We start from the raw sequence: 25047 nt of genomic DNA on the forward strand, positions 1-25047 counted from the left end.
ACTTCTCATTGTGGCACTTTCTATGCCAGGGGACTTTAGCAGTTAAAGGCACGGAAAATTTGGGATGGGATTAAATCTAACCCTCAGTCCAGAGTTTGTTTTTCTCTTGACCAGTGGAATGGGTAGACGTGAAATATTCTGTACCCATAAGTGATAAAGAATATTCTCCTGAGGACGTAGCAGCAGCGATTAAAATTCAAGCCATGTGGAGAGGGACTTATGTCAGATTACTTATGAAAGCTAGAACACCAGGTATAGTTTTTCTATCATTCATAAAATGAACTTGTGTATGCAAGAATTGATATTTGTGTGTTAATGAAAAGCATTTTGGAGTTCTCCTTCTTTATGACTTGGCTAATTCTTTTTAATTTTGTAAATACTGAAATACCTTGAGATCAGAATGCATGTCAGCTCATTCACTCTCTTGTTTCCAGAATTTGGCACCATGGCTGGCAGAGTAAGCACACCACAAATACGTGCTCAAAGAATGGATGAGTACATGAATGATCAGCTATGCTTTCCCAGTCCGTTATGAGCTCTTTAAAACAACTCTTTCTCTGTACATCTCCAATGCCTAGTAGAATGCTACTACAGCAGTCAGCTTCAACTAAGTCATGGATGTGTTTACATTTGCAGACCATTTTCCAAAGAAATAAATGAATGAATGAGTAAATGAATGAATTGGATGAAATAAGCTTTCCTGTATCGATGTGACATACACTTAGAAAGCACAGAATGCATTTGAACTGTATTCTATTGAATCAAATTATTTACGTATATATAATAAACTATTTTTGTGAAAACATTTAATTTTAACTTTTTATCAGCTTAAAATACAGCATTGCAGAGGTAAAAATCATATTTAACCATTTTTTTCTGCAATTTTTGTTGACACTCCCATGAGAAAAGTCTTACGCCCAATAGAATTAATTCTTTGAATATATTGAAACATTTTGTTATAAAGTGTCTCTATTTGAAGTATTTAATGAGAATGATCAAAATGTTCACATCAGCAGTGAAAACTGCAGATACACAAATAAACAAATAAACCACATTGTAGGGGCACCTGGGTGACTCAGTCCGTTAAGCGTCCAACTTTGGCTCAGGTCATGATCTCACAGTTTGTGGGTTCGAGCCCCATATGGGGCTCTGTGCTGACAGTGTGGAGACAGTGCTGAGGCTGTTTCGGATTCTCTGTCTCCCTCTCTCTCTCTCTGCCCCTTCCCTGCTCATGTGTGCAAACAGGCATAAATAAATAAACATTAAAAAAAAACCTACATTGTGTAGTTGTGTGATGAAAAAATATACTGTTGCTTGGTTTTGATATTATTCTATTAGAGAAAGTAAAGATAAAAGTATCAAATTAAACATATAGTAAAATATACATTTTGTTGTCCACATATGCTGTAAAAATTACATTCAAACAATGATTTTCTTTCTCTTTTTAGAGACAGAAACTTGAGCAATTTAATGTTTTAATCATATTTGCATTGCTTTCACTCAGTGGATGTTTATTGAATGACTTGGGCACACAGCACTGTTCTAAATTCTGACCTTATTCAAGTCCGTTAAACTGACAGAGTTTCTGCTTTGATGAATATTGTGTTCTAGTTGGGGTAGGCATACAATAGGAAAGTAACTATATTAAGACATCAATTTCAGATACTTTTAAGTACTATGAAGAAATTAGGATAATTTAGGGAAAAAGTCAGGTTCTGGCATGTTAAATTTGAGCCATTTACTATGGATTTCCATTTTTCTTGCCAAATCACCTACTTCTAAACCAATGTGGGTTATGGGATGGAGCTTTAGTGGGATCCCATTATCCACTGTTTATTTATTTATTTTTAGAAAAATGGTTGAATTATTTTTTTCTGACATAAGAGCTTTCATAAGGAACTTTTGGTGTGATAAAAGATCTCCTGATATAAAACTCTTTGATGAGAATCTTCAATTAGATCAAAGAACACTTCATGATTTTTACCCTAAAGATGAAGTGAAACAGCATAAAACAGTGAGCAGAGCTGTCGCTGAGGAAGTTTATAGCTTTATATTTTAAACATGATTTTGCTGCTAATAAATCCTATGGCTTTGGACAACACCTTATGAATTTCAACTTCTTTGTTGGTAAAAGGAGGGTTTTGAACAGGATGATCTTTCAGGCATCTTACAGCTTTTATTTTTTAATTATTTTAATTTTTAATTATTTTTAGACACAAAGGAAAATACCAGCGTTGCAGATATGCTTCAAAGAGTTTGGGCTATATTGGAGCTGAATATAGAACAGTATGCAATTTCTCTCTTAAGGTAAAGCGGTAAATGGATTTTCTTATTACAGAATCTTTGTGTCCTGTAAATTCCTATTCAAATGCGACTATGTTCAGTGAGTTCCCTTATTAACACACCACTGCTTCCAAATTTCCACAATATTTTGTCTGAAACATTTCTATGCTACTTACTATTTTTGGTTTGTCTCAATTATTCTTGACTAAATTCTAGGCAGAAAGCCTCTGCTCTCTTGAGCAAAGTTTCTTCAAGTCTTGTGGTGCTGAGATGATCAAGGTCAGAGTTGCTGGGGGAGGGGATTCCAGAAAACAATTACAATTGTCATTTGAAATGTCTGGAGGGCAACACTCTAAAAACACACGTAAACCAGAAGTAGACTGAGCCTTAGCTAAACTGTACTATAGCCACAAACTATATTTGAGAGACAAGATAATCTGAACAGAACTAAGAGAAATTATAAATTATACATATATATACGTATATATATACGTATATATATATATATATAAAATTTACACACACACACACATAAAAGAAGTAGACCTTCTGGTGATGTTGGAGTTAGCAAACAAAATCTCAAAAGTTAACTATAATTGAAATGCCAAAGAAAATAAAGAATAGGAGAAAAGAGATCAAATGTTTAGATTAGTAAAGCACAGTCAAATAGAAATTATATAAATGAAGATTTTAACAACTAATATTAAAAACATATTAGTGGGTTTGGGGCACCAGGGTGGCTCAGTCGATTAAGAGTCCACCTGTTGATTTTTGCTCAGGTCATGATCTCACATTTCATAAGATCGAGCCCTGCATCAGGCTCTGCACTGACAGTGCAGGGCCTGCATGGGATTCTCTCTTCCTCCCTTTCTCTACCCCTCTTCCTCCCTCTCCTTTCAAAATAAATAAATAAACTTAAAAAAAAATTATTGGTGGGTTTAACAGCAGGTTTGTCAGAACAGAAGAAGACATTGGTGAACTTGAACTTGGAGACAGATCAATAGAAAAGTATCCAAACTGAAGCATAGGGGAAAGTGAGTGGGAAATAAGAAAAGAGCACAAGGGACATGTGGAGTATGCTCAGAACGTCTGATACTGTAATTATAGCCCCAGAATGCAAAAAGATGATGACTGAGGCCTTTCCCAAACAGGTAAAACACATCAACTCATGTTTTTGGGAGACTGCATGCAAACTCCATGCAGAAAGGATGCAAAGAAAAGCACACCTAGACTCACAGTAGTAAAACTCAAAAACAGAGGCCAAAAGAAAACCCTTCAAAGAGCCAGAAAAATAATGAGCATTAGCTTCAAAGGGCAATCAACAAATAGCTATATATAGGAGTAAATTTCATGACCTTAGCAATGAAAAATGTAGAAGGTGGGTAAAAGGTGTTAAAGAGTTCTAATGTTATAGCATTACTGTCGAAATGGTGTGAGTAATACTTTAGATGAAGCTCTAACAGGGGAAGGGATACATAGTATCCTTTCTAGCAATATGCTAATGAACCAACCAGTGATTTTAAGAAGAAATAAGATTAATCTCACAAATCTTCTGAAGAACAGAAAGGGAGGAAACATTAACCAATTCATAATCTTGATTTAAAAAATTCACCAAGGGCAGAATCAAAATGAAATTGCAAACCAATCACCCTCTTGAAATTGCCATCTAATCACCTTTTTGAGTAGGTGCAAAAATATGTAATAAAATATTAGCAAATGAACATTGGAATTAAATAAAAAAGGAGAATACCTTATAATCAAGTGGGTCTCCTATTCCCAGACATATAATGGTGACTTAACATTAGAAAAGTTTTCATTTTAATTCATTGCATTAACAGGGAAAAGGAACAAATCATTTGGTCCTGCGGATAGGTTCCAAAAAAAAACATGTGATAGGATTTAACACAAACTGAAAATTAATTTTTTTTTGTTTTTAGAAAACTTGGACTAGAGAAGTCTTTCACTAATATGTTATTGGTATCCAGTATTTTCAAAACTTACTACAAACATGACTAGTGGTAGAATTTTGACAGCTTTTTCTTAAGTTTAGAAAGAAATGAGACAAAAACTTCTGCCTGACTACGTCCATTCACGATAAACCTGGCATAATTCTGAGAAAGGCAAAATGGCAATAAAGCAAAATAAAAGTCATTGGTATCTGAAGGGAAAAAAATAAAACCACCACTGTTTACAGATGACATAATTGTATATGTAGGATGTTTTTTAAAATCTGCAGAAAAATTATTAGAATTAATGAAAGAATTAAGAAAAGTTGTCAGAGACAAGGTCGATATAAAATAACAATTAGATTTCTGTTTGTAAGTAAGAGACAAATAGAAAATTACATATGAAAATATATAAACATTTTGAATAACCTAAAGATAGTGAAACAAAATTGCACAGTGGACCAAATATCAAAATGTTAAACACAGAGGAAATCCAAATCTTTATAGTATTTGCCTCACCCTGAAAGTGAGTCTCACTCACCTCACCGTAATCCTGGCTCACAGATGCTGCCGATAGCTGATCATCCAGCTTGACTAACTCTTGGTCCAGAATGTGTTTTCTAAAAGGGCAACCCTTTTGCCTGAGATTCCAGCTGAGCGGACACAAAGAAAGAGCACAACCCTTCTTCTCTAACCTGCCTTTGCATTCTGGGGAAGATCTCTGGGCCAGAAATTACATATAGTTTCCATGTAAACAAAGTGTCAAAACTATGAGCTCCCCTGTTAGGGAGCTGGTGTATTTGAGGTGTAGGTGTCTTTGAAACATAGGCAGAACTATATCAGGGGGGCCACTGTTCCTCTCCAGGTGCTCTTTCCACCATAGCCAAGAGCATTTCTTAGAAATTCAGTGACCATCCAATACAGGGGCCATGCTCTTTCAATAGTTTGAGTTCTAGACCCACATCTATTGGATGGATGAAACTGACATGGCTGACTGATCTTTAAATGTAAATAGGGGAGCATCCAAAGCTACCTCCTCACCCTAGCTGGATTCTCTTATTTGGTCAAAAGCCCATCTCTCAGCATAAGACCTATACTAACTGCAGCTCTACTAATTATCAGATGTGTACCCTAGGGTAAGTCTCTTATTCTTTCTAAAGTTAAAGTTTTATTAATAATATTTAATATAGGGACATAACAATTTTAATATAAGGAAAACAATATGTACCTCCCAGTACTATTCCTTCATAAGGATGTAAAGATAAATTAAGGTAACACAGGAAAAGTACTTACCACAAGCTACAGATTGAGTCATTACAGAACATTAGCAATTGTAAATACTGCTTTATTATTACTACTGAATGGGAACTTTGAGGTCCTGCAGCCTAGCCTTAAATTCCCAGATCTTAAGGGGCAGAACTTCCCCAAGTGAACTTTGGGCAAGGCTCAGTTTACGGGTATAACTTTCTTTCCGTACTAGGATGCAAAGTTAAAATCTTTCAAGTCTTTTGGGAATATTTCTCTGGGTCAGTTCTCTGGGTCATTCAAGATATTCTATATAGTATATCAGGATTTTGATGGCCCTATATGCACTAGAATATCGTGAGGCTTATGAAAAAGTGTGAAATGTATGATGGGAATAGTAACTGGAATGCCTCTAAATCCTTCCCTTACCTTAGAATGGTGGCTGCTCCCATTACAATTCCCGAGGTCGCCTGCTTAGTGGCTGCTTTGGCTCAGCCAACACCCACATTTGGGTTAGGCCAGTTCCCATGGGATTGGTAGTGGTGCTCTGCATTGAAAGACCATCACATTATCGTTCCTAGTTAGGGTGGTCAGGGTATTTATCATTTGAACTGGGACACTTTTCCAAAAGGGACAGAAGGAGCACTATTAATAATTATGCCAGGATTATGAGCATACATCAGGACTGCCCCAGGCAAACCAGGATATGTGTCAATCTTAGTTCTCATGACTCCCTCAAAGGCTTACAACTGCCACAAGGATAAATCTGTCAATTTTCTCCCATCATCAAAGACCAATGATCAAATGGAACACGTGGATCCTATGCCCCATAAGACTCTCATGGCTTTGCTTCTCACTGACAGTATAGTTAAGCCATCCCTTCTGGAAGGCAAAAACACCTCTGGCTCTGTCTTGACCTCTAATACAGAACCATTTTCTATGACCATGATGGCTTCCATCCCAGGAAATTCCATCGACATTATTCCAAAGACCCTAGATTCCTTGTGCTACTGAAGCTAGATCCAGTTCCTGGCAGAGTGGGAGGATAAGAACATAGAGGATCCTTCACATCACTCTCATCCTGTTCTGAGATAAGCCGCAGCCTTCCAGGAGGAAACAGAAATCTCTACCTGTAATTGTTTTAGCCAGTTGCACACACCATTCCCTTATGGGCCAGAAATCATGTAGAAGGAAAACTCTGACATTCTTTCCTTGTTCATGTCTTTAGTGGGTTTTTTGGTTTGTTTTATTCGTTTTTTTACAAATCCATGTCTTACTTTAAACTATATTCTGTATTGATTCCCTATGTCAATTTCAGACCTTCAGTGGCCTCCACCCAGTTTTACTGCAACTTTGCCTATTTCTCATTTTCCTACCCTTATAGTTTGAGTTTTGGTGCTGATTTCCTACCCAGAAACTTTAATTACTTTCTCAATCATGAATTAAGTTCTCCTTTGATTAAGAACTTCAGATAATTTTAGAGATCTTTGAGAGACATCTTTCATGGTTGATCTGGAATGGGAGTCCCCTACCTGGGAGCCATGCACCATGATCCCTCAGCCTTTTTTTTTTTTTAAATTTTTTTTTTTCAACGTTTTTTATTTATTTTTGGGACAGAGAGAGACAGAGCATGAACGGGGGAGGGGCAGAGAGAGAGGGAGACACACAGAATCGGAAACAGGCTCCAGGCTCCGAGCCATCAGCCCAGAGCCTGACGCGGGGCTCGAACTCACAGACCGCGAGATCGTGACCTGGCTGAAGTCGGACGCTTAACCGACTGCGCCACCCAGGCTCCCCAGCCTCAGCCTTTGACTAAGGACTCAATCCAGCCAACAATAGACTGTGGTCTTTTATGTTGTCTTGCCTATTTATTTTTTTGTACATAAAGTTTATTTTAGAAGTTGTCTTGGCCGTTGCAACTTAAATTATTTTTACATTTCTAGACTAATGTTTAAAAGCAAGTGCAAGTCTGTTGAATCTTATCCGTGCTATCAAGATGAAGAAACTAAGATTGCTTTTGCCGACTATACTGTGACATATGCAGACCAGCCACCAAATAGTTGGTTTATAGTATTCAGGTGAGGTTATCATAAATTGTCATATGATGTCACCTTTAAAGGCATGCAGTATTCATATGTATAGTTTTATTCATGGTAGTAGTGAAACTACAAACTTTTAGCTTACTTTCACAAGTTAGCACTTCTTCCCCACCTGCTATACATTACTGAGATATTATAGGAATTTTTATCCATGTTTCTTTATTTTTTTTTTATTTAAAAAAAAAAATTTTTTTTAACATTTATTTATTTTTGAGACAGGGAGAGACAGAGCATGAACGGGGAAGGGTCAGAGAGAGAGGGAGACACAGAATCTGAAACAGGCTCCAGGCTCTGAGCTGTCAGCACAGAGCCCGACGCGGGGCTCGAACTCACAGAGTGCGAGATCGTGACCTGAGCCGAAGTCGGCCGCTTAACCGACTGAGCCACCCAGGCGCCCCCCATGTTTCTTTAAATGAAATATGAAGAATGCGAAGTTAATTATTAGAAATTTTTATGTGTATGAAAAAAAATATAATAAATGCAAGTGCTTTCTATATAGAAAGAAATAATTTCATTTTCAAGTAATATTACTAGGTAAAAGTCACAAATAACTTACAAAATGAGATTTTTAAAGGGTTTTCATTTATATGACAAAGTATATTAATAATTAAGAAACCAATATGTATACTTTCTAGTTATTTGAAACTTTACACTTACTTTTTTATTTCTTGGCATCAAACCTAATTTCAAAATTTCTGTATGATTCATGTCAAGAGAAAGTTTATGCTTTTGTAATTACAGAGAAACATTTTTGTTTCCTCAAGATATGATTTTGCTTCCCAAAGTATATACCACGCTTCCAGTCTGCACGCTCCACGTTGTTAACAATGACACAATGGAACAAGTGCCGAAAGTGTTCCAAAAAGTGGTGCCTTATCATTATACAAAGAATAAGGTAGGTGCAAAATGTATTCTCCTCCTATGATACAGTGACAGTGAGAAGCCAGTGCCTTGCAAGATTCCAGGAGAAGGTAGAGCACATGTGCTTTCAATCTGCTTAAAAGAGGAATAAGGGTCCTGGTCTTTTTTTCTCGAAGTCCCATTTATTTGACAACCTGAGGTATTTAACGTGAGTGCTAGAACATTCACCTCTCAGCTCTCTTTTTGTCTTCTCTCCAAAGAAGGTATGACAAAAGGAAAGCATTGGAAATTCTTATTAAAATCATAAAATCATACAAACTCTTAAAATGGAAATGGAGTTGAAGGGTTCATTTAGTCCTGTTATTTGATCAAATCAGCTGGTTGCCTCATTTCCTCTGGGTTTTTACTCTATCCCTAAATATTTCAGAAGATTTGTGATTACGTGGCCACTCCTTACCTACCACCCCCAGTCTTTTATAGGGATACACAGATTCCTTAAAAAGCACTTGACACTTTATTTCTGCCAGATGGTAGATCCTAATCTGATGATCGCTCAAATCATGTTGCCTCTCTATTTGAATCTCATCTTTGTGTTTTGGGTTATCTCCTCTAAGAGGGAAGGATAACAAAAGGCAGTACATACCTACGCTGCAAGTTGGGACTTTTTTTTTTCCCTGATTCTTCATTCTTCAGCCGGATAACTTTGAACCTTTTCGTCTTTCTTTTTGAACTATGGCTGTAATTGACTTTGAAAGTTCATTTCAGCCTATGATTCTTTGCAGTATTTTGCACAAATTAAGACATGAATACTGGTGTATGGGAATGAACAATAAATTTTAAAAAATACTAACTCCATAAAAAACTGAATAGCTCTTTTGAGTTGTTTTAGGGATTAAAAAAAAATAAGATTAAAAAATTTTTAAGACTTCATTGCATGTTATATTAACAATAAATAGGCATTTTAGGTTCACAGCAAAATAGAGAGGCAAGTACAGAGATTTCTCATAATCGCCCTGCCCCCCCCCACATGCATAGCCTCCCCCATTATCAACGTGCCCCACCAGAGTGCCACATTTATTACATTGATCATCCTACATTGACACATCATAATCTCCCAGAGTCCATAGTTTATACATTATGGTTCACTGATGGTGCTGTACATTCTTTGGGTTTGGACAAATATAAAATAACATGTAGCCATCATTACGGCATCATAAAGAGGGTTTTCACAGCCATAAAAATCCTCTGTGATCCACTATGTATTCTCCTTCTCCCACCCGCTTGCAATCCCTGATCTTTTTTCTGTGGGGATTTACTTTTTCCAGAATGTCATAAAGTTGGAATCTTATAGTATGTAACCCTTTCAGATTGGCTTCTTTCACTTAAAAACACGCATTTAAATTTTGTCCCTGTCTTTTTATGACTTAATAGCCCATTTCTTTGTAATAATAATATTCCATTGTCCGCATGTATCAAAGTTTATTGATTCACCTACCGAAGGACATTTTTGCTGCTTCCAAGTTATGGCAGCCATGGCTAAAGCACCTACATACATCTGTGTGCAGGTTTTTGTACGGACATAATTTTTCGACTCCTCTGGGTAAATACCAAGGAGCACTATTGCTGGACTGAATAATGAGAATATGTGTGGTTTTATAAGAAATCACCAAATTATCCTTCAGAGTGTCTGTACCATTTTTTATTCCCACTGGCAATGAATGAGACTTTCTGTTGCTCTGTATCCTCATCAACACTTGGTGTTTTCAGTGTTGTGGATCTTCACTATTCTAATATGTATGTAGTGGTATCTCATGGTTGGTTGAGTTTCTCTGATAACATGCGATGTGGAGAATCTTTTTGTAGGTTTATTTGCCATCTGTGTATCTTCTTTGGCGAGATGTCTGTTAAAATTTTTTTAACCAGGTTGTTTTCTTATTGTTGAGTTTTAAGGGGTTTTGTATATTTTGGATAACAGTCCTTTATTATATGTGTCTTTTGTGAATATTTAAATATTACGTTACTGTCATTCAGGAGTCTTGAAGTAGTTTAGAACAGTCAGGTTCTCTCTTAAAACCCTATCACTGGTTTAGCTTTAGACTTTCACTTACCAATATGTATCCTACCATTTTATAACTCTTTATTTTCCCTCTTAAAATTATTCTCTGAGCCTAGGCAAACACAAAATCAGAGTCATGTAATTTTGTTCTGTTTCTTTAATGCATTAGTACCACAAACTCAAATAATAATGAAAAGAGCAGTAAATCTGTGTACATCTTCCCTTATTTCCTTGCCCCAATATAATGTCAAAAAGTTTTTATTGGTGTAGTGATTCTCATCTCATTACGAGTATTATAATTCTGGTTAATATTCCTAGATGTTTATGGCAATGTGTTGAATTCATTCTGTCTTATGTATTTCATATTTCGTTTCTGGAAATCTAAACACATAAGAGAGTGTCCTTTGCATCAGAATCAACTGGAATGCAAATCTATATTTTTCTTCCTTATTAGAAGTGTCTTGGGGCTCCTGAGTGGCTCAGTCAGTTGAGCATCCAACTTCAGCCCAGGTCATGATCTCACAGTTCGAGAGTTCAAGCCTTGAGTCAGACTCTGTGCAGACAGCTCAGAGCCTGGAGCCTGCTTAGGATTCTGTGTCTCCCTCTCTCTCTGTCCTCCCCCACTCACACTCTCCCTCTCTATCAAAAATAAATAAACATTAAAAAATTAAAAAAAAAAAGAAGTGTCTGGAATTATAAACTCAGAATTGCTTTGAACTTTTGTATCATTATGATATCATGCTGTTGCTTCACTGGCATTTTGGGCCGATGGATAGCCAATTATGTGGAACCAAGTTATTACTCACTATGACATCATCCCAGGTTTCTCAGCTGCTTCTTTTCCGCAGCCTGAAGAGCTCATCCCCATACTCACATGTGGGATCCCTGGAACCATATCTGCTATTAACTTGATAGCTTTATCTGCCAATTGACATTGGAAGGGAACTACATTTCCCTGAGCACTCTTGCTTTTCTCATCTTGTATTTAAAAAAACAGGGAAATCAAGTAAGAAGTTACTGGGATACTCTAGGATGATGTGATGATAAAAATCTGCCTAAAGGAGCATTAAAAGAATTGGAGGAAAACATAGCAATCCTCTCCCAGGGTTACGCACTTTGTGTTATAGATTGGGATCCGCATAAACAGAAGTGTTAGAGTTCCTCATTTTCTCTGGAAACTTGTAAGATGGGACTTTCTAAAAGGGATTTCAAAACCTAATGCTAGTAATTTTTGTTTATCAAGAGATCTTGGGATCTTTACATTTGTCAAGATAATAAAGCATTTTAGTACTAGGAAACCCTATGGTGTACATTTGAGAGACTAGTAATGGTATGACTTACTTCTGTCTAATTCTCTTTCTCTAGAAAGGCTACACATTCGTGGCTGAAGCATTTACTGGTGACACATATGTATCGTCCTCACGTTGGAAACTGCGCCTCATTGGTTCTTATAACCCACTCCCATGCCTATCTCGAGACTCTCCAAACAATACCTTCACCATAAAGGAAATCAGGGATTACTACATACCCAACGACAAGAAAATTTTATTCAGGTATATTATATGTATTATATGTAATATATAGTATATGGCAAGAGGGAAATACCTGAAATTGGCATTTTTTTGGCCACCAGATGGGTGCTGACATGTTGTCCTTCAGTGACTGTGGCCAGAGAGGTTAAGCCTCTAGATACACGGGGCTCTGGGCTTGACCACGGTTAAATTTTTTAACATATAAATATATTATTAAGGAAATAGGGCGCCTGGATGGCTCAGTTGGTTTAGTGTCCAACTCTGTTTTGGCTCAGGTCATGATCTCACAGTTCATGGGCTCAAGCCCTGTCCGTGTTGGGCTCCATGCTGACAGCACAGAGCCTACTTGAGGTTCTCTCTCTTCCTCTCTCTCTGCTCCTCCCCTGCATGTGCTCTCTCTCTCAAAAAATAAATACATAAACTTAAAAAAAAGGGAAGTAAAGGTCACCTGTAATCAAACAACCTAGAAGCAATCGCTGTTAGTATTCTATTGTATTTTTGTGTAGTGTTTTATTCTAATCACAGTTTATCATTATTAAGATCATAACATAATTAAAATTTTGTAACCTGACTTTTTAAAATAAATGTTTATTCATTTTTGAGAGAGAGGGTGAGTGGAGGAGGGGCAGAGAGTGAGGAGGACAGAGGATACAAAGAGGGCTCTGCACTGACAACAGAGAGCCCAATACGGGGCTGGAACTCATGAACTGTGAGGTCATGGCCTGAGCTGAAGTCAGACACTCAGTCCACAAAGCCACCCTATAATGTGACCTTTTTACTTCACTTTACAGTGTGCACACTTCCCAGTGCCATTGAAACTTTTTATAAACTCTTGATTACATAGTAATCATTTGTATGAATATGCAACAATTTACTTTGGTTATTTTTGTTTTTATTACAAATTTCCCATTTCTAAATTTTCTACACTATTAATAGAGGTATGATAGGCACATTTTATTGTAAATATTAAAGTAAATTATTATTATCTATTTATTATTTTAAAGAGATTATATGTTTTAAAGATTCTATATGTATTGGTAAATTTGTCTTCTAAAGAAACACCTGAGTCTATTTGACAATATATGCACAAATATAATTTACTGTATTCTGGCTACTTTTCCCTCTAATCTTTAGTTATTTGTTAAAAAAAAACTTTTTAAATATTTATTTATTTTTGAGAGAGAGAGAGAGAGAGAGAGAGTGCGAGCTAGGGAGGGGCAGAGAGAGAGGGAGACACAGTCTGAAGCAGACTCCAGGCTCTGAGCTGTCAGCACAGAGCCAGATGCAGGGCTCAAACTCATGAGACGTGAGATCATGACCTGAGCCAAAGTCGGACGCTTAACCTACTGAGCCACCCAGGTGCCCCTTTATTTATGTGTATTTTAGAACTTTTTTTTTTCTTTTAAGAAACATGCATACATTTTGTAATGTAAAATAATCAGTAATAAAATTAAATTACAGAACGATATATAGAGTATATCCCAAGCGTATTTTTTGTTTTTATGTTTCTTTATGTATTTCACATGTAGGTAAAAGTTTAGAAAAAATACTAACAGAAAACATATGAACTGTAGGTAATAGAAGGGGCAAAACTCTCTTTTTAATCCATCTGCCTTTTGTCATATGTCTGCACACTGGCTATTAGAAAGCAAGGGAATAAAGGAAAGAAGTGGGAGGAAAACATTCCAGCAATTAAAAAATAATTGTGACATATTTTTGAAATTTTTTTTAACATTTATTCACTATTGAGAGACAGAGACAGAGCATGAGCATGGGAGGGGCAGAGAGAGGGGGAGACACAGAATCCGAAGCAAGCTCGAGGCTCCAAGCTGTCAGCACAGAGCCCAATGCGGGGTTCGAACCCACCAGCAGTGAGATCATGACCTGAGCCGAAGTTGGAAAGCCCAATCGACTGAGCCACCCAGGCGCCCCTATGATAAGACATTTTAACTACTCTGATGGGAAACCACTGTATCACATTGCAGGGCCACTAATAGACTAAGAAGTGATATTTAACCCAATACCTAAATTCATCCTAGAAGCTGGTCCTAAAGCTATCAAGCAGAGTTGGGGGAAGTTGAGGAGGGAACTGCTTCATGAGCATATGTGAAAATTCAGGAATTAAGAAGTGTGTGACCTTTTTAGGGAATTGAAGATACTTGTTTGCAAAGTGGAGTTCTAGGGGGTGATGGCAAGCAGTAAGGCCAGAGAAGTTAGCAGCACCCTTCCCTGAGGGGCCTCATCAGGCAAGAGATTTCCATTTCACCTTAAAGGCAACAAAACGCACTCTCCTCTCTCTCTCTCTCTCTCTCTCTCTCAAAATAAATAAAATAAATAAATTTAAAAAAAAGGAGATTAAGATACAAAAAAAGAGGATACACAGAAAAGCAAAATTTATAGAGAAATTGAAAGTTTATAGGGGATTCACCTATTTATGAGGATTTACCTAAAATAAGAAAAATAAAAACAAGATAAAACAAAAACCTCTTCAGTTGCATTAAGGGAGGGGTTGGGATGGCAATATACTACACATTCCATCTTTTTGTAAGATTCCCAGCCTGCATGGTCAAGAGTATAGACGTTGGGTACTAATTTTGATTTCTCTGTATTTTTATGAGTCAAAGAAAACATGGTAAAGAGTGAGGTTTTGAAGGATGCTGCCTGTTGTTCGACTGGAGAGGAGGGTATAATGGAAAGATTTGATGTGTCAGTAGTTTGCAGATCTATCATGTTTTATAAGTGTTTATCATATACAAACAAAAAGTTGCATTTCCTGTTTGGAGTTGATGATAATGAATGTCCTACACCTATTTCATTTTACCATAGCGTATTGAGATCTTTTGTCAAAGTCTATAATAGCGATAATATTTCTAGGTTTTGGGTCAATTTTACAAAATGGTTTTACTTTTAGATTTTCATATCAGCTAATTACAGTTTCTTTTACTGACTTAAGGGAAGATCAATAAAGTGCTTACAAGTCAAATGTTTTTCCTTATAGGTATTCAGTTAAAGTTGCTTCACCACATCCTGTTACAGTGCACGTACGGACGTCCAAATCAGATGCATTCATCAAGCTACAGGTCTTAGAAAATGAGGAAACTATTGTCAGCTCCATTGGGAAAGGCCAGGCTATAATCCCAGCAATTAACTTCTTGGGGAGTGAAAAAGTTGTGAGCTCCCAGTGTAAGTGTGGCTTTTTAAATTTGTTATTTAGATCCATAAGTAGATATTTATGTTTACATAACTGATTTTAAAATGATTTATTTAAGAGAAAATAGTAAATAAATATTTAAATCTGTAAAACCTGATATTACAGTAAAATATTTAAAAAAACGATTGCATTTGTGTGTCAAATTAGTCTCTGAAGATCAACAAATTGTTATAATTCTAAGAATTACAATATTATAATTGAAATATATAAATATTTCATATTTAATATGAATATATAAATATTTAATTGAAATAGTTAAAATATTATTTTGAAAGATTTTTTCACTGTTCTTGTATCCCTCATTCATTCTTTTCAGAAAATACTCTTATGTATTAAAATTAACAGAAGTTTTGAAGCTATTACTTTCAATGTAATAGTCACAAGAACTATTAATAAAATAAAATTATTTCTGAAATAATGGAAAACAGAGATACTGAGTTACATATTCAGTTATTTTAGTAACTTGATTCTGACCATAAAAATAATATATTGCCCAATGTAGAAAATTTTGAGACAGAAAATTATAAACAAGAGAAGAAATCCCTTGTGCTTTTCCTGAATACTGCCATTGTGTCTTTTTTTTAAATAACTGATTATATCTTATAGTTGACCTTTACATAACAATTTATAGCCAGCATCCTTCCTGAACTCTCATTCCCAATAGTGCTTGTGTTGATTATCTTAAGTATAGAAGCAAATTACTAAAAAGAACTTTTTACCTATGTTCTACCTAATATTTATATATTTTTTTCTTTTCTCTCTTTTTTAAAATAGATGCACCCAAAGCAGGGCTCTATTTATTTATTTTTTTTAAGTGGGAAATATACCATATTAGATTAGTAAGGCTGAACTTGAGTAAAATTACAAATTAAGCAATTCTTTTGATCCTGTTTCCTTTTCTGCCATTATTTGACCTTTATCCCTAAATACACCCAGAGTTGTTTTCAGTACTCAGTTCACATTACTGTGTGTGGCTTTTCATTCAAATTGGCCTGCACGCCATTTATATCTTCCTTCTGGTACATGAAGACCATCAGAGTACCATTAAGTTTTGCTAGTCTGAATGATGCTCCTACTCTTTAAATTGGTTCTGTTTTCTTCACTCTATTCCACTCAACACAGATTTCATAGTTGTGTTCACGCAGGGATATCCTAATTCTAAAATGTCAGCAGGCACTTATGTGCAACTCTCCTATAGTATTTGTGGCCTCCTGTTTTCTCTTTAAACAACTAGTTAACCCCAACATTCCTCTCCAAATCCCTTTGATTGAAGTTAGTGGAGTCAAACACTGTTTCTGGTTTGTCATATGGTTTATCATTATTTTACTTCAAAAATTACTATTCCAAGAGAATTACACACAAACATTTGAAAAATAATTTTATGAGTTTACATGTGGCAAAGAAGGGAATAGAAATGGAGTAGAAGGATAATTGGGACAGAATTCAGAAATTAATCCAAAGTTATAGCCACTATCCAAAATTGTTCTTCTTTTACAAGATACTTCCATTTTCACATTTGTATTTCTAGATGAACTTCAATACAGTTTTTTCAAACTCCCCTCAAACAATGTAAAAATCTATCATTTTCCTTCTGATTGCCTTTGAATACGTAGATTGATTAATTTGAGAACAGATAACTTTGTTGTTTGAATTCATATGCAAGTAAAAAGCTATTTTTTCCATTTATCCATGACTTATTTTATATTTCACAGATTTAAAAATTTCTCCATAGATATTGATAGAGTTGTTATTGTGAGTTAGATATTTTCTTTATTTAGATTTCAAATGGGGCATTAATTTTAAAGGGATGCTATTAATTTGTATTTATTTATTATGTAAGTAGACATTGAAATTCCTTTTTCTTTCTAAATGTTTTCAGTTGCTCCTCTTGGAAGCATATTCATTTACGAATTCTTTATGACCTGTATTTCTAGAGTATCCCTGTCAAAATTGCCTGCAAAAAAAAAAAAAAAAAAAAAAAAAAGGAAAGAAAAAAAGAAATGTGTGTGTGTGTACATGATATTTGTAGTGAAATAAGATATGACAGACTGTGATATTTATTCTGTAAGCAAACATTCTACTGTACTAAGGAAGGAATAAACTCCATTGCAAAGATGTAGAAGGCTTGGAAGTGACCCTGTAACAAAATCTTAAATATAGGCCTCTTCAGGTTTTGCGTTATCTCCTGGGAATTTTAAAGAATCTCAATATATGTCATATAATTTTCGGGAACAAGATCTTTACCAGTACTCATGCTGTAAGATTAAGATAAAATTTGTAATTTTCCACAAAATTTACAATCTAAGAAACTGGGTCTTTGGGGAAGTATTATGGACTAGGGATAGTAAAATATTTTATTTCATACGACTGTGTAAGGCTCAGTTTTGTTGATGATATACCATAATTAATATAATCAGTGGTTGCTCAGAATATGCATTGCTGTATGCAAATCACATGCTACTATGGTAAATTTGTTTAAGACCAGAATATTTCCAAAGCCAGTGATGTTGCTTTTTTATCTTATTAAAACAAAACAAATTTACCTGTCCTCTGAGTGTCTTATAAAAGGATATACCTAAATAACACAGTCATAACTATGCATCTCACACATTTTCACTTAAGTGTGGTATTTCTCCATTCAGCTAGCAAGCAGATTCTTGCAGTGCAGACTTCATCCAAGAAGGAGCAAGAATTGTACACTAAGAAGAAATCCACCCAGGGAAGTCAGAAATCCTATAAGGGTCGAACTGTAAGTGCAACAACAGTAGACACTGGTCAGCCTATTTTGGACGAGGAACCTATCAGTATGCCCACCATAGAAGAAAATGCTAGCATGCCACAGCAGGTATCTTGACATTTAAGAGAATCATTCAATGAATGGTATTGCTTCTAAAAATCTGACAAAAATTACAAGACTTCTCTTCCTAAAAACTGTCAATGAATTGTATGTGATTCTTTCTATATGCAATCCCACCAGTGTAATGCCACCCGTATAAACAGAATTAAGGAATAAGACATTATTTAATAGTTTCTCTGTGCAGAGATTTTAAAATATATAGCAAATTTAATATGTACACTAACACTAACCCTATAATGTAGATCTAAAAATATCATGTTACATATGAATTGGGAGGCTCTATAATTACAGAAAAGGTCTTATATATTAAAAAAAATTTTTTTAATGTTTATTTATTATTACTGAGAGACAGAGAGAGACAGAGCATGAGCAGGGGAGGGGCAGAGAGAGAGGGAGACACAGAATCTGAAGCAGGCTCCAGGCTCCGAGCTGTCAGCATAGAGCCCAACGCAGGGCTTGAACTCACAAACGGCGAGATCATGACCTGAGCCAAAGTCAGACACGTAACCAACTGAGCCACCCAGGCGCCCCAGAAAAGGTCTTATATTAATAAATTCTAATTTGCATGTGCCTTAAGGTAAAAAAAAAATGTGTATATATATATATATATATATATATATATATATATATATATAAAACAATTAATATGACTATATATATATGACAATTCATGTAATTTAAAGCAACAGAAGAAAACATGATCTATCCATTGGAAATGAAATAAAATTAAATAAATAAATAAATAAATAACCAGAAATAAATCTTGATCTGACTAATTACAATAAACAAAACCAAATTATTAATCAATAAAAGAATAGAAAACTAAAGTCAGATTAAATATTAAGATCCAACTATAAATAATCTAAAAGTGACACTTTTAAACAAAATGGCACAGAAAGTTTAAAGTTGAACCGAAAGAAGTGTGATGATACATTAATATCTCAGTGCATAGAATTCATGAAGGATATTGTATAAAAATAAAAGGAAGAACATAACAATTAAAAATGACCATGACTAACATATAGTATAACCTGTCAAGACTCAATGAATTAAAAGCAAAAACTATTTAGAACTACAGAGAAAAATAAAGTTAATTAACAGTTGAAGACTTGAATATGCAACTCTCAGAAACCAACAGACCGAGCTCAAAGAATATATATGATCCCTAGGATTTGAAAATTTAAGCATAAGGGGTGCCTGGGTAACTCAGTAGGTTGGGCGTCCGAGTTTGGCTTAGGTCATGATCTCAAGGTTTGTGGGTTTGAGCCCTGCCTCAGGCTCTGTGCTGACAGCTCAGAGCCTGGAGCCTGCTTCGGATTCTGTGTCTCCCTCTCTCTCTATCCCTTCCCTACTCACACTCTGTCTCTCCATCTCTTAAAAATAAATAAACATTAAAATTTTTTTTTGAAGATTTAAGCATAAGCTTAATTCTTGAGACATTTATATAGAACACTTCCCTGAATACACTGAGAATATACTTTTCATAGCCTATTGAGAAAGAAAGCCTCAATAAAAACCAAACTATATTATATAGGTGTTATCTTAACATAGCGCAAAAATATAGAAATCAGTAAATAACAGTCTAAAATCCCATAAATGTGGAAACAAAGTAAAATATGCTAAATAGTTCTTTAGTTACAAAGAACATCACAAAAGAAACCATGAATACAAAGAACTCAGTAACAACTAGAAAATACAAATCAAAATTTATAGCTACATCTAAAGCAGCATTCAGTAGAATGTTCATTTTTAGATTAATTCATCAGGAAGCATGAATGATTCAAAACAAATGAGCTAAGCTAGCAAAACAAAAGAGTTAGAAAAAGAGCCAAAGAATAACTCAAAGAAAAAGGAAGAAAAAATTTTAATGAAAACGAGGGTAGAAATTAATAAAATGGGAAACAAAATTTAGCAAGATTCATGAACCCTAAGCTTTTTTAAGATTAATAAGTGAACATGCAGGGCGCCTGGGTGGCTCAGTCAGTTAGGCATCCCACTTCGGCTCAGGTCAGGAGCTCACTGCTAGTGAGTTCGAGCTCCGCGTGGGGCTCTGTGCTAACAGCTTGGATCCTGGAGCCTGCAGATTCTCTCTCTCCATCCCTCTGCCCCTCCCCTACTCGTGCTCTCTTTCCCTCTCTCTCTCTCTCTCTCTCTAATATAAAAAATAATAAGTGAACATGCTTCTCGTAAAAAAGAAAAATAAAAGAAAATAAACCAAATCCAGAACTAAAACTAGGTGGAGATATAGCTGCAAGCAACAGGTTTTGAAAACAACAACAACAACAAAAACGTAAACTATTATACAACTCTATGCTAGTGAATTTAAAACTTAGGGCAAAAGGCATAACAAGTTCCTGGGGTGGGAGAGGATTGTCAAAGCTGCTTCAGCAGAAAAATACAAAATATGAAATCATAATAATAAAGAATAATACAACTGAAATGATAATCAAAGTTTTACTTTCCAAAAGTCACAGGACCCACTGACTTCACCAGATAGATCTAATAGACTTTTAAGGAATAAATTGTTCTAGAAAACAGAAAAACAATACAAACTTCCTAATTGTTTTTAAGAGATTCATGGAATCCTGATTCCAAAACTGATAAGTAACAAATGTAAAGTAAATAAGTTTCATTTTTAAACAGGAATGCAAAAATTATTGATAGTAGGTTATAAAATGGTGGTGTTGGTGGGGAGGTGAGGATAAACTTTATAGACTGTGGCATTACAAAATTTGGAGAACATATGATAGCATTTAATCAAATTATGATTATGCGATCCAGAAAAATATGCACTTATGTGCTTAAAATAATAAATTATTAGATTTATACTATGTTTATTCTTATCGTTTGTGCTTAAACATTACATTTTATTTCACAGGTTAACAAGTACATTATACAGTGTTTGGTGTTGTATAACAGTTGGCCTCTCACCGAAAGTCAGATAACGTTTGTTCAAGCACTAAAAGAAATGGAGAAAAATGATAGCAAAGGTATGTAACCCTAAGTGTTTTTCATGCATTTTATATTTTATATAAATATTTAATAGCAAATTGATCATGTAATTATTAAATCATTATTGCTTACAATTTGTATTTCATATCCAGTGACATTTTCTGTTTTGTTAATTGATTATGTTTCAAAATCTTTACAACTTGGTTTATAAGAACCAAAATATGAGATTCTTTAGGTCTAGTTAAAAATGTTTTGTCCAGTTAGTGAATATTACTTGATGATTATCTAATAAGTGTACCAAAAACTTTTCTAGTTATAAAATTATTATTGTCTAAGTCACTGAGAAGGTATCACCCTGAAGGTTAGTTCTTGAAATATATAAGAGGAGAATCTCCAAGTGAAAGAAGATTCAGGTTTATTTTTCAAATATAAACTACTCTCAATATTCCTGAGCAGGAAATTTGATGCACTAGAAAAAGAAATTCGCAAAGTGGACCCATGCAGTTCAAACCAATGTTGTTCCAGGGTCAACCTTATTTCCTACTAGAATGCAATCCCCTTGAGGGCAAGAAGTTCTGCCAAATCTTGCCTGTTCAGTCTTACATTATCCATAGTGCGAACTATGCACACAGTAATCACTCCATGATTATTGTTGAACAAATGAATGAGAGGATACACCAAAGCTGCTCATTATTATTATTGTGTCTATTCACTGATTATCAAAAACCGTTCGTGTGTTTGCTTGCTTATACTAACTGCATGAACCTGATCATTGAAAGCGTCGATAGAGGTTTGTTTATCACCAAAGTTAGAGAAAGCTATTATGGCTGAGCTTCTCCTTTGTTAGAAGGGACAGATTCTATGGTGGGACATAAAATCCAAAGAAGATTTATAAGAGTGAATGACCACAAAGAGTCCCCATTTCCTTTCGCATATACTGAGTTCGTGTCTATGGAATATATGCCGCCCTATGGGAATCTTGAACTTGTCTGCCTCCCCACTGCACCTCTCTCGCTGGGAAAGGGATTCTGCTTCAGCCTCATCCCTGTTCCTCTAGAACCAGATAGAAGCTGTTGGTAAACGTTTCTTGAACAAACGTATAAAAGCGCTATGCCAGGGACAGGGGGAGTGTTGTCTCGAAAACATTCTGGGCTGTTTGGGGGTTAGCAAGAGAGTGTTGTAATCTTTTATCAGGGTCTAGCATGGATACATGTAGACAGATTGGTGGCACCAGAGCCACGTTGTTGCCACCTCTTTGCTATTCACGTGTGTTGTGTGTATCACCCAGGGCAGGTGCTCTGGAGCTCAAAATTTGTTTCTTGAACCAGCTTACTGCTTACTAGTGATGAACATACAATCCCCAGAGACAGGTATTACAATCTAGAATTCTCGTCTACCAGAAAAGGACACAATTATGATATGAATAAGCGGCATGTGGAAGCTGAAAATTTCTCTAAATTGGTCATTCTCTCCACTTTCTCTCTAGTCTAACTCAAAGTCTTATAGTTTATACTGTGCTTAAAAAAATCTAGATATTTTTCCTATATAAATCAATGGAAATCTGCTTGAAATAAAGGATGGTGCAAATTACTGGGTGATTTTGTGTCTCCCCCCCCCGTAAAGAAGTTGGTAATATGTGCTTCATACTAATTGGATTAAATATTTTATGTTAAAGATCTATGTACAAATAAAATATTCATAATTTTAAGATAAGTCAAAGTAACAGTTTGTGTGTGCACATGTGTCTGATGTGTGTTCAGCAAAGACATTATTTCTTTTTTTGTTTTTCAGGGAAAATTTATAGACTACTCTATTTTACATAACATTTCTGGGTATAAGGAATTTTCATAGGTCAGAGAGTGAGAGTCAAATCTAGTTTTGTTGTTGTTGTTGTTGTTGTTGTTGTTGTTTTGTCTTATTTTGTTGTTTTCCAGTGTGGGCTTTTTAATGGGTTGTTTGTAGCTCTTGATACTTCTGATTTTTATATTATAATATTCTGTTGTGCCTATCTCTATAAACTCAAAATAGTCATACTACTGTTGTTTATAGAAATTATCAATGGAAACTCATATCCACATGACGGGGAATAAATGATCCCATTATAAATCATGAAAAGGAAGCAACAGACATAGTCCTTCTAAATTCAATTGGAGATCTTGTTCACAGGGGAAACCTGTTTCAAAATAATGTTCCAACAAGATAGAAGAATGCACAGTGATAAAGGAGGAGATATTTGTGAAAACATTTAAGCTGTTCAGGAAAGGTAGCATCACATTGAACAATGCTTTCAGAACAGTGAATGAGGCTTTCTTTCCAACTCTCCAAGGTGAAGTCCTAACATCTAAAAAGGCACAAAATCCCTGCAAATACCCTTACATCTAATCAAATTCAGGTTTTTAAATCTCTGTGTCTATTTTCTTCAATAATTGAAATTTGTTCCCAGTACGTGTAAGTTGTGTGAATTGTGTAAACTTATGTAAACTGGGGATCCTTAGGAAAAGAAGAAACGACACTCTGAAGTGTGAACAGGGGAGGGGGTGTCAAATAGTTTGTACCATGCAGTCCCGAAGTATGCCAGGCAGGGAAGTGAGAGAGAGAGATAGAGGGAGAGGGAGAGAGAGCATGAGGGTGTGCGTGGGTGGGGGAGGGGCAGAGAGAGACAGAGGAAGACCAGGGATCCCAAGCCTGCTGGGCTTTGTCAGGGCAGAGCCTGATGGGGGCTCAATCCCAGGAACCATGATAACATGACCTGAGAGGAAGTCAGAGGCTTAGCCGACTGAGCCCCCCAGACGCCCCAGAAGTGAACCTTGCTTTGAAGTGGAAGTGGTGAGAAGGAGAATGTGTCTCAGAAGATACCCAAGAATCCCATTTTGGACACACCTGGCCTGTAGGACCACTCACCAAGTGTAAGGTGTGGCTGGAGAGAGGCTAATTCCAGTCAGAGGAACATGAGACACAAAACACAAGGAAAACTCAATGCGCATCTCGCCATGCGAGGCTGTTCCCCTTCCTTCTCTAGGTCAGGAATGGTGAGGAAGAAAGATTCAGAAATGCTTTCCTGTGCTTAGCCTACAGAAACCCATTGGTGTTAATATGAGGACTTCATATACTGTTGAACATGGGGGACCCTCAACTGCCCCTCCTCTTCAAAAATATATGAGTGGGTCAGAGAGCAAAAGGGGTACACGCAGGTACCAATATATTGAAGTGGCAATTTCCTATTTACATTTTTTTAGTACCTACAGACAAAATTTAATTTAAAATTAAAAATGTATAAATCAGAAGTTTTCAATGAGCACTTACTATTTCAATTAAAAAAATGAAAATCATGTAATTGTACTTTGTAAGCAAAAAGGAAACACTGGAGAGATCTAGAAGTTTGGTTACTATGATTATGATTTTTCTAGTGCTATCATGAACCTCTTGTACTGTGTACTTTCCATATATCTTTATTCTCAATTCTCACAAAAAATCTGAGAGGTAGTTATTACCATCCTGATTTTACATGTGAGAAAATGAAGCTTAAATGCTGTGAATAATTTGCCTAAACTAACACAGCTGGAGGAACCAGAGTAAAGATTTTCACCTAAGTCTGACTTATTCCAAAGCCCAGAACCTTTTTACTATGATGTTTTATCCCTTTAGAGACTTTCTAACTAGTAGTGTTGACATAGTCCCAACAGTGGTGGCTACTAACATTTATGTCAGAGGCTTTCTGGAGGCTTTATGTATATGGACCCAATTAATCCTCACAATAAACCTACGAGGTAGATGCTGTAACTATTATCCCTTTACAGAGGAAAACACTGAAACACAGGCTGCTTAAGGAACTTTTCCATGGTCACACAGCTAGTCACTGGCACTGCTCGGATTTTGTTTATTGATTTACCTTTATTTTTTAATATTTTTTAAAGTCTATTTATTTTGAGAAGAGAAACAGAGAGAGTGGTGGGAGCAGAGAGAGAAGGAGAGAGAGAATCCCAAGCAGGCTCTGTGCTGTCAGTG

General features: G+C 35.7%; 1 protein-coding gene across 8 annotated transcripts in view; it reads left to right on the forward strand.

Annotated features, from left to right (window-relative positions):
• The window catches only part of ADGB (androglobin), a 160677-nt gene that overhangs the window by 107327 nt on the left and 28303 nt on the right, over window positions 1–25047 (forward strand). For 6 of the 8 annotated variants that reach the window (XM_042987275.1, XM_007086878.3, XM_042987281.1 and 3 more), the window contains 8 exons: window positions 115–252; window positions 2214–2307; window positions 7418–7552; window positions 8315–8468; window positions 11856–12043; window positions 15021–15205; window positions 17876–18078; window positions 20969–21080. In XM_042987275.1, the coding sequence (XP_042843209.1) occupies window positions 115–252; window positions 2214–2307; window positions 7418–7552; window positions 8315–8468; window positions 11856–12043; window positions 15021–15205; window positions 17876–18078; window positions 20969–21080 (1209 nt within the window). The remainder of the gene's footprint in view (window positions 1–114; window positions 253–2213; window positions 2308–7417; window positions 7553–8314; window positions 8469–11855; window positions 12044–15020; window positions 15206–17875; window positions 18079–20968; window positions 21081–25047) is intronic. The other 2 variants (XM_042987279.1, XM_042987280.1) reach the window with 2 other exon arrangements.

The sequence above is a fragment of the Panthera tigris genome, chromosome B2, assembly GCF_018350195.1.
Source record: "Panthera tigris isolate Pti1 chromosome B2, P.tigris_Pti1_mat1.1, whole genome shotgun sequence".
NCBI lineage: Eukaryota > Metazoa > Chordata > Mammalia > Carnivora > Felidae > Panthera > Panthera tigris.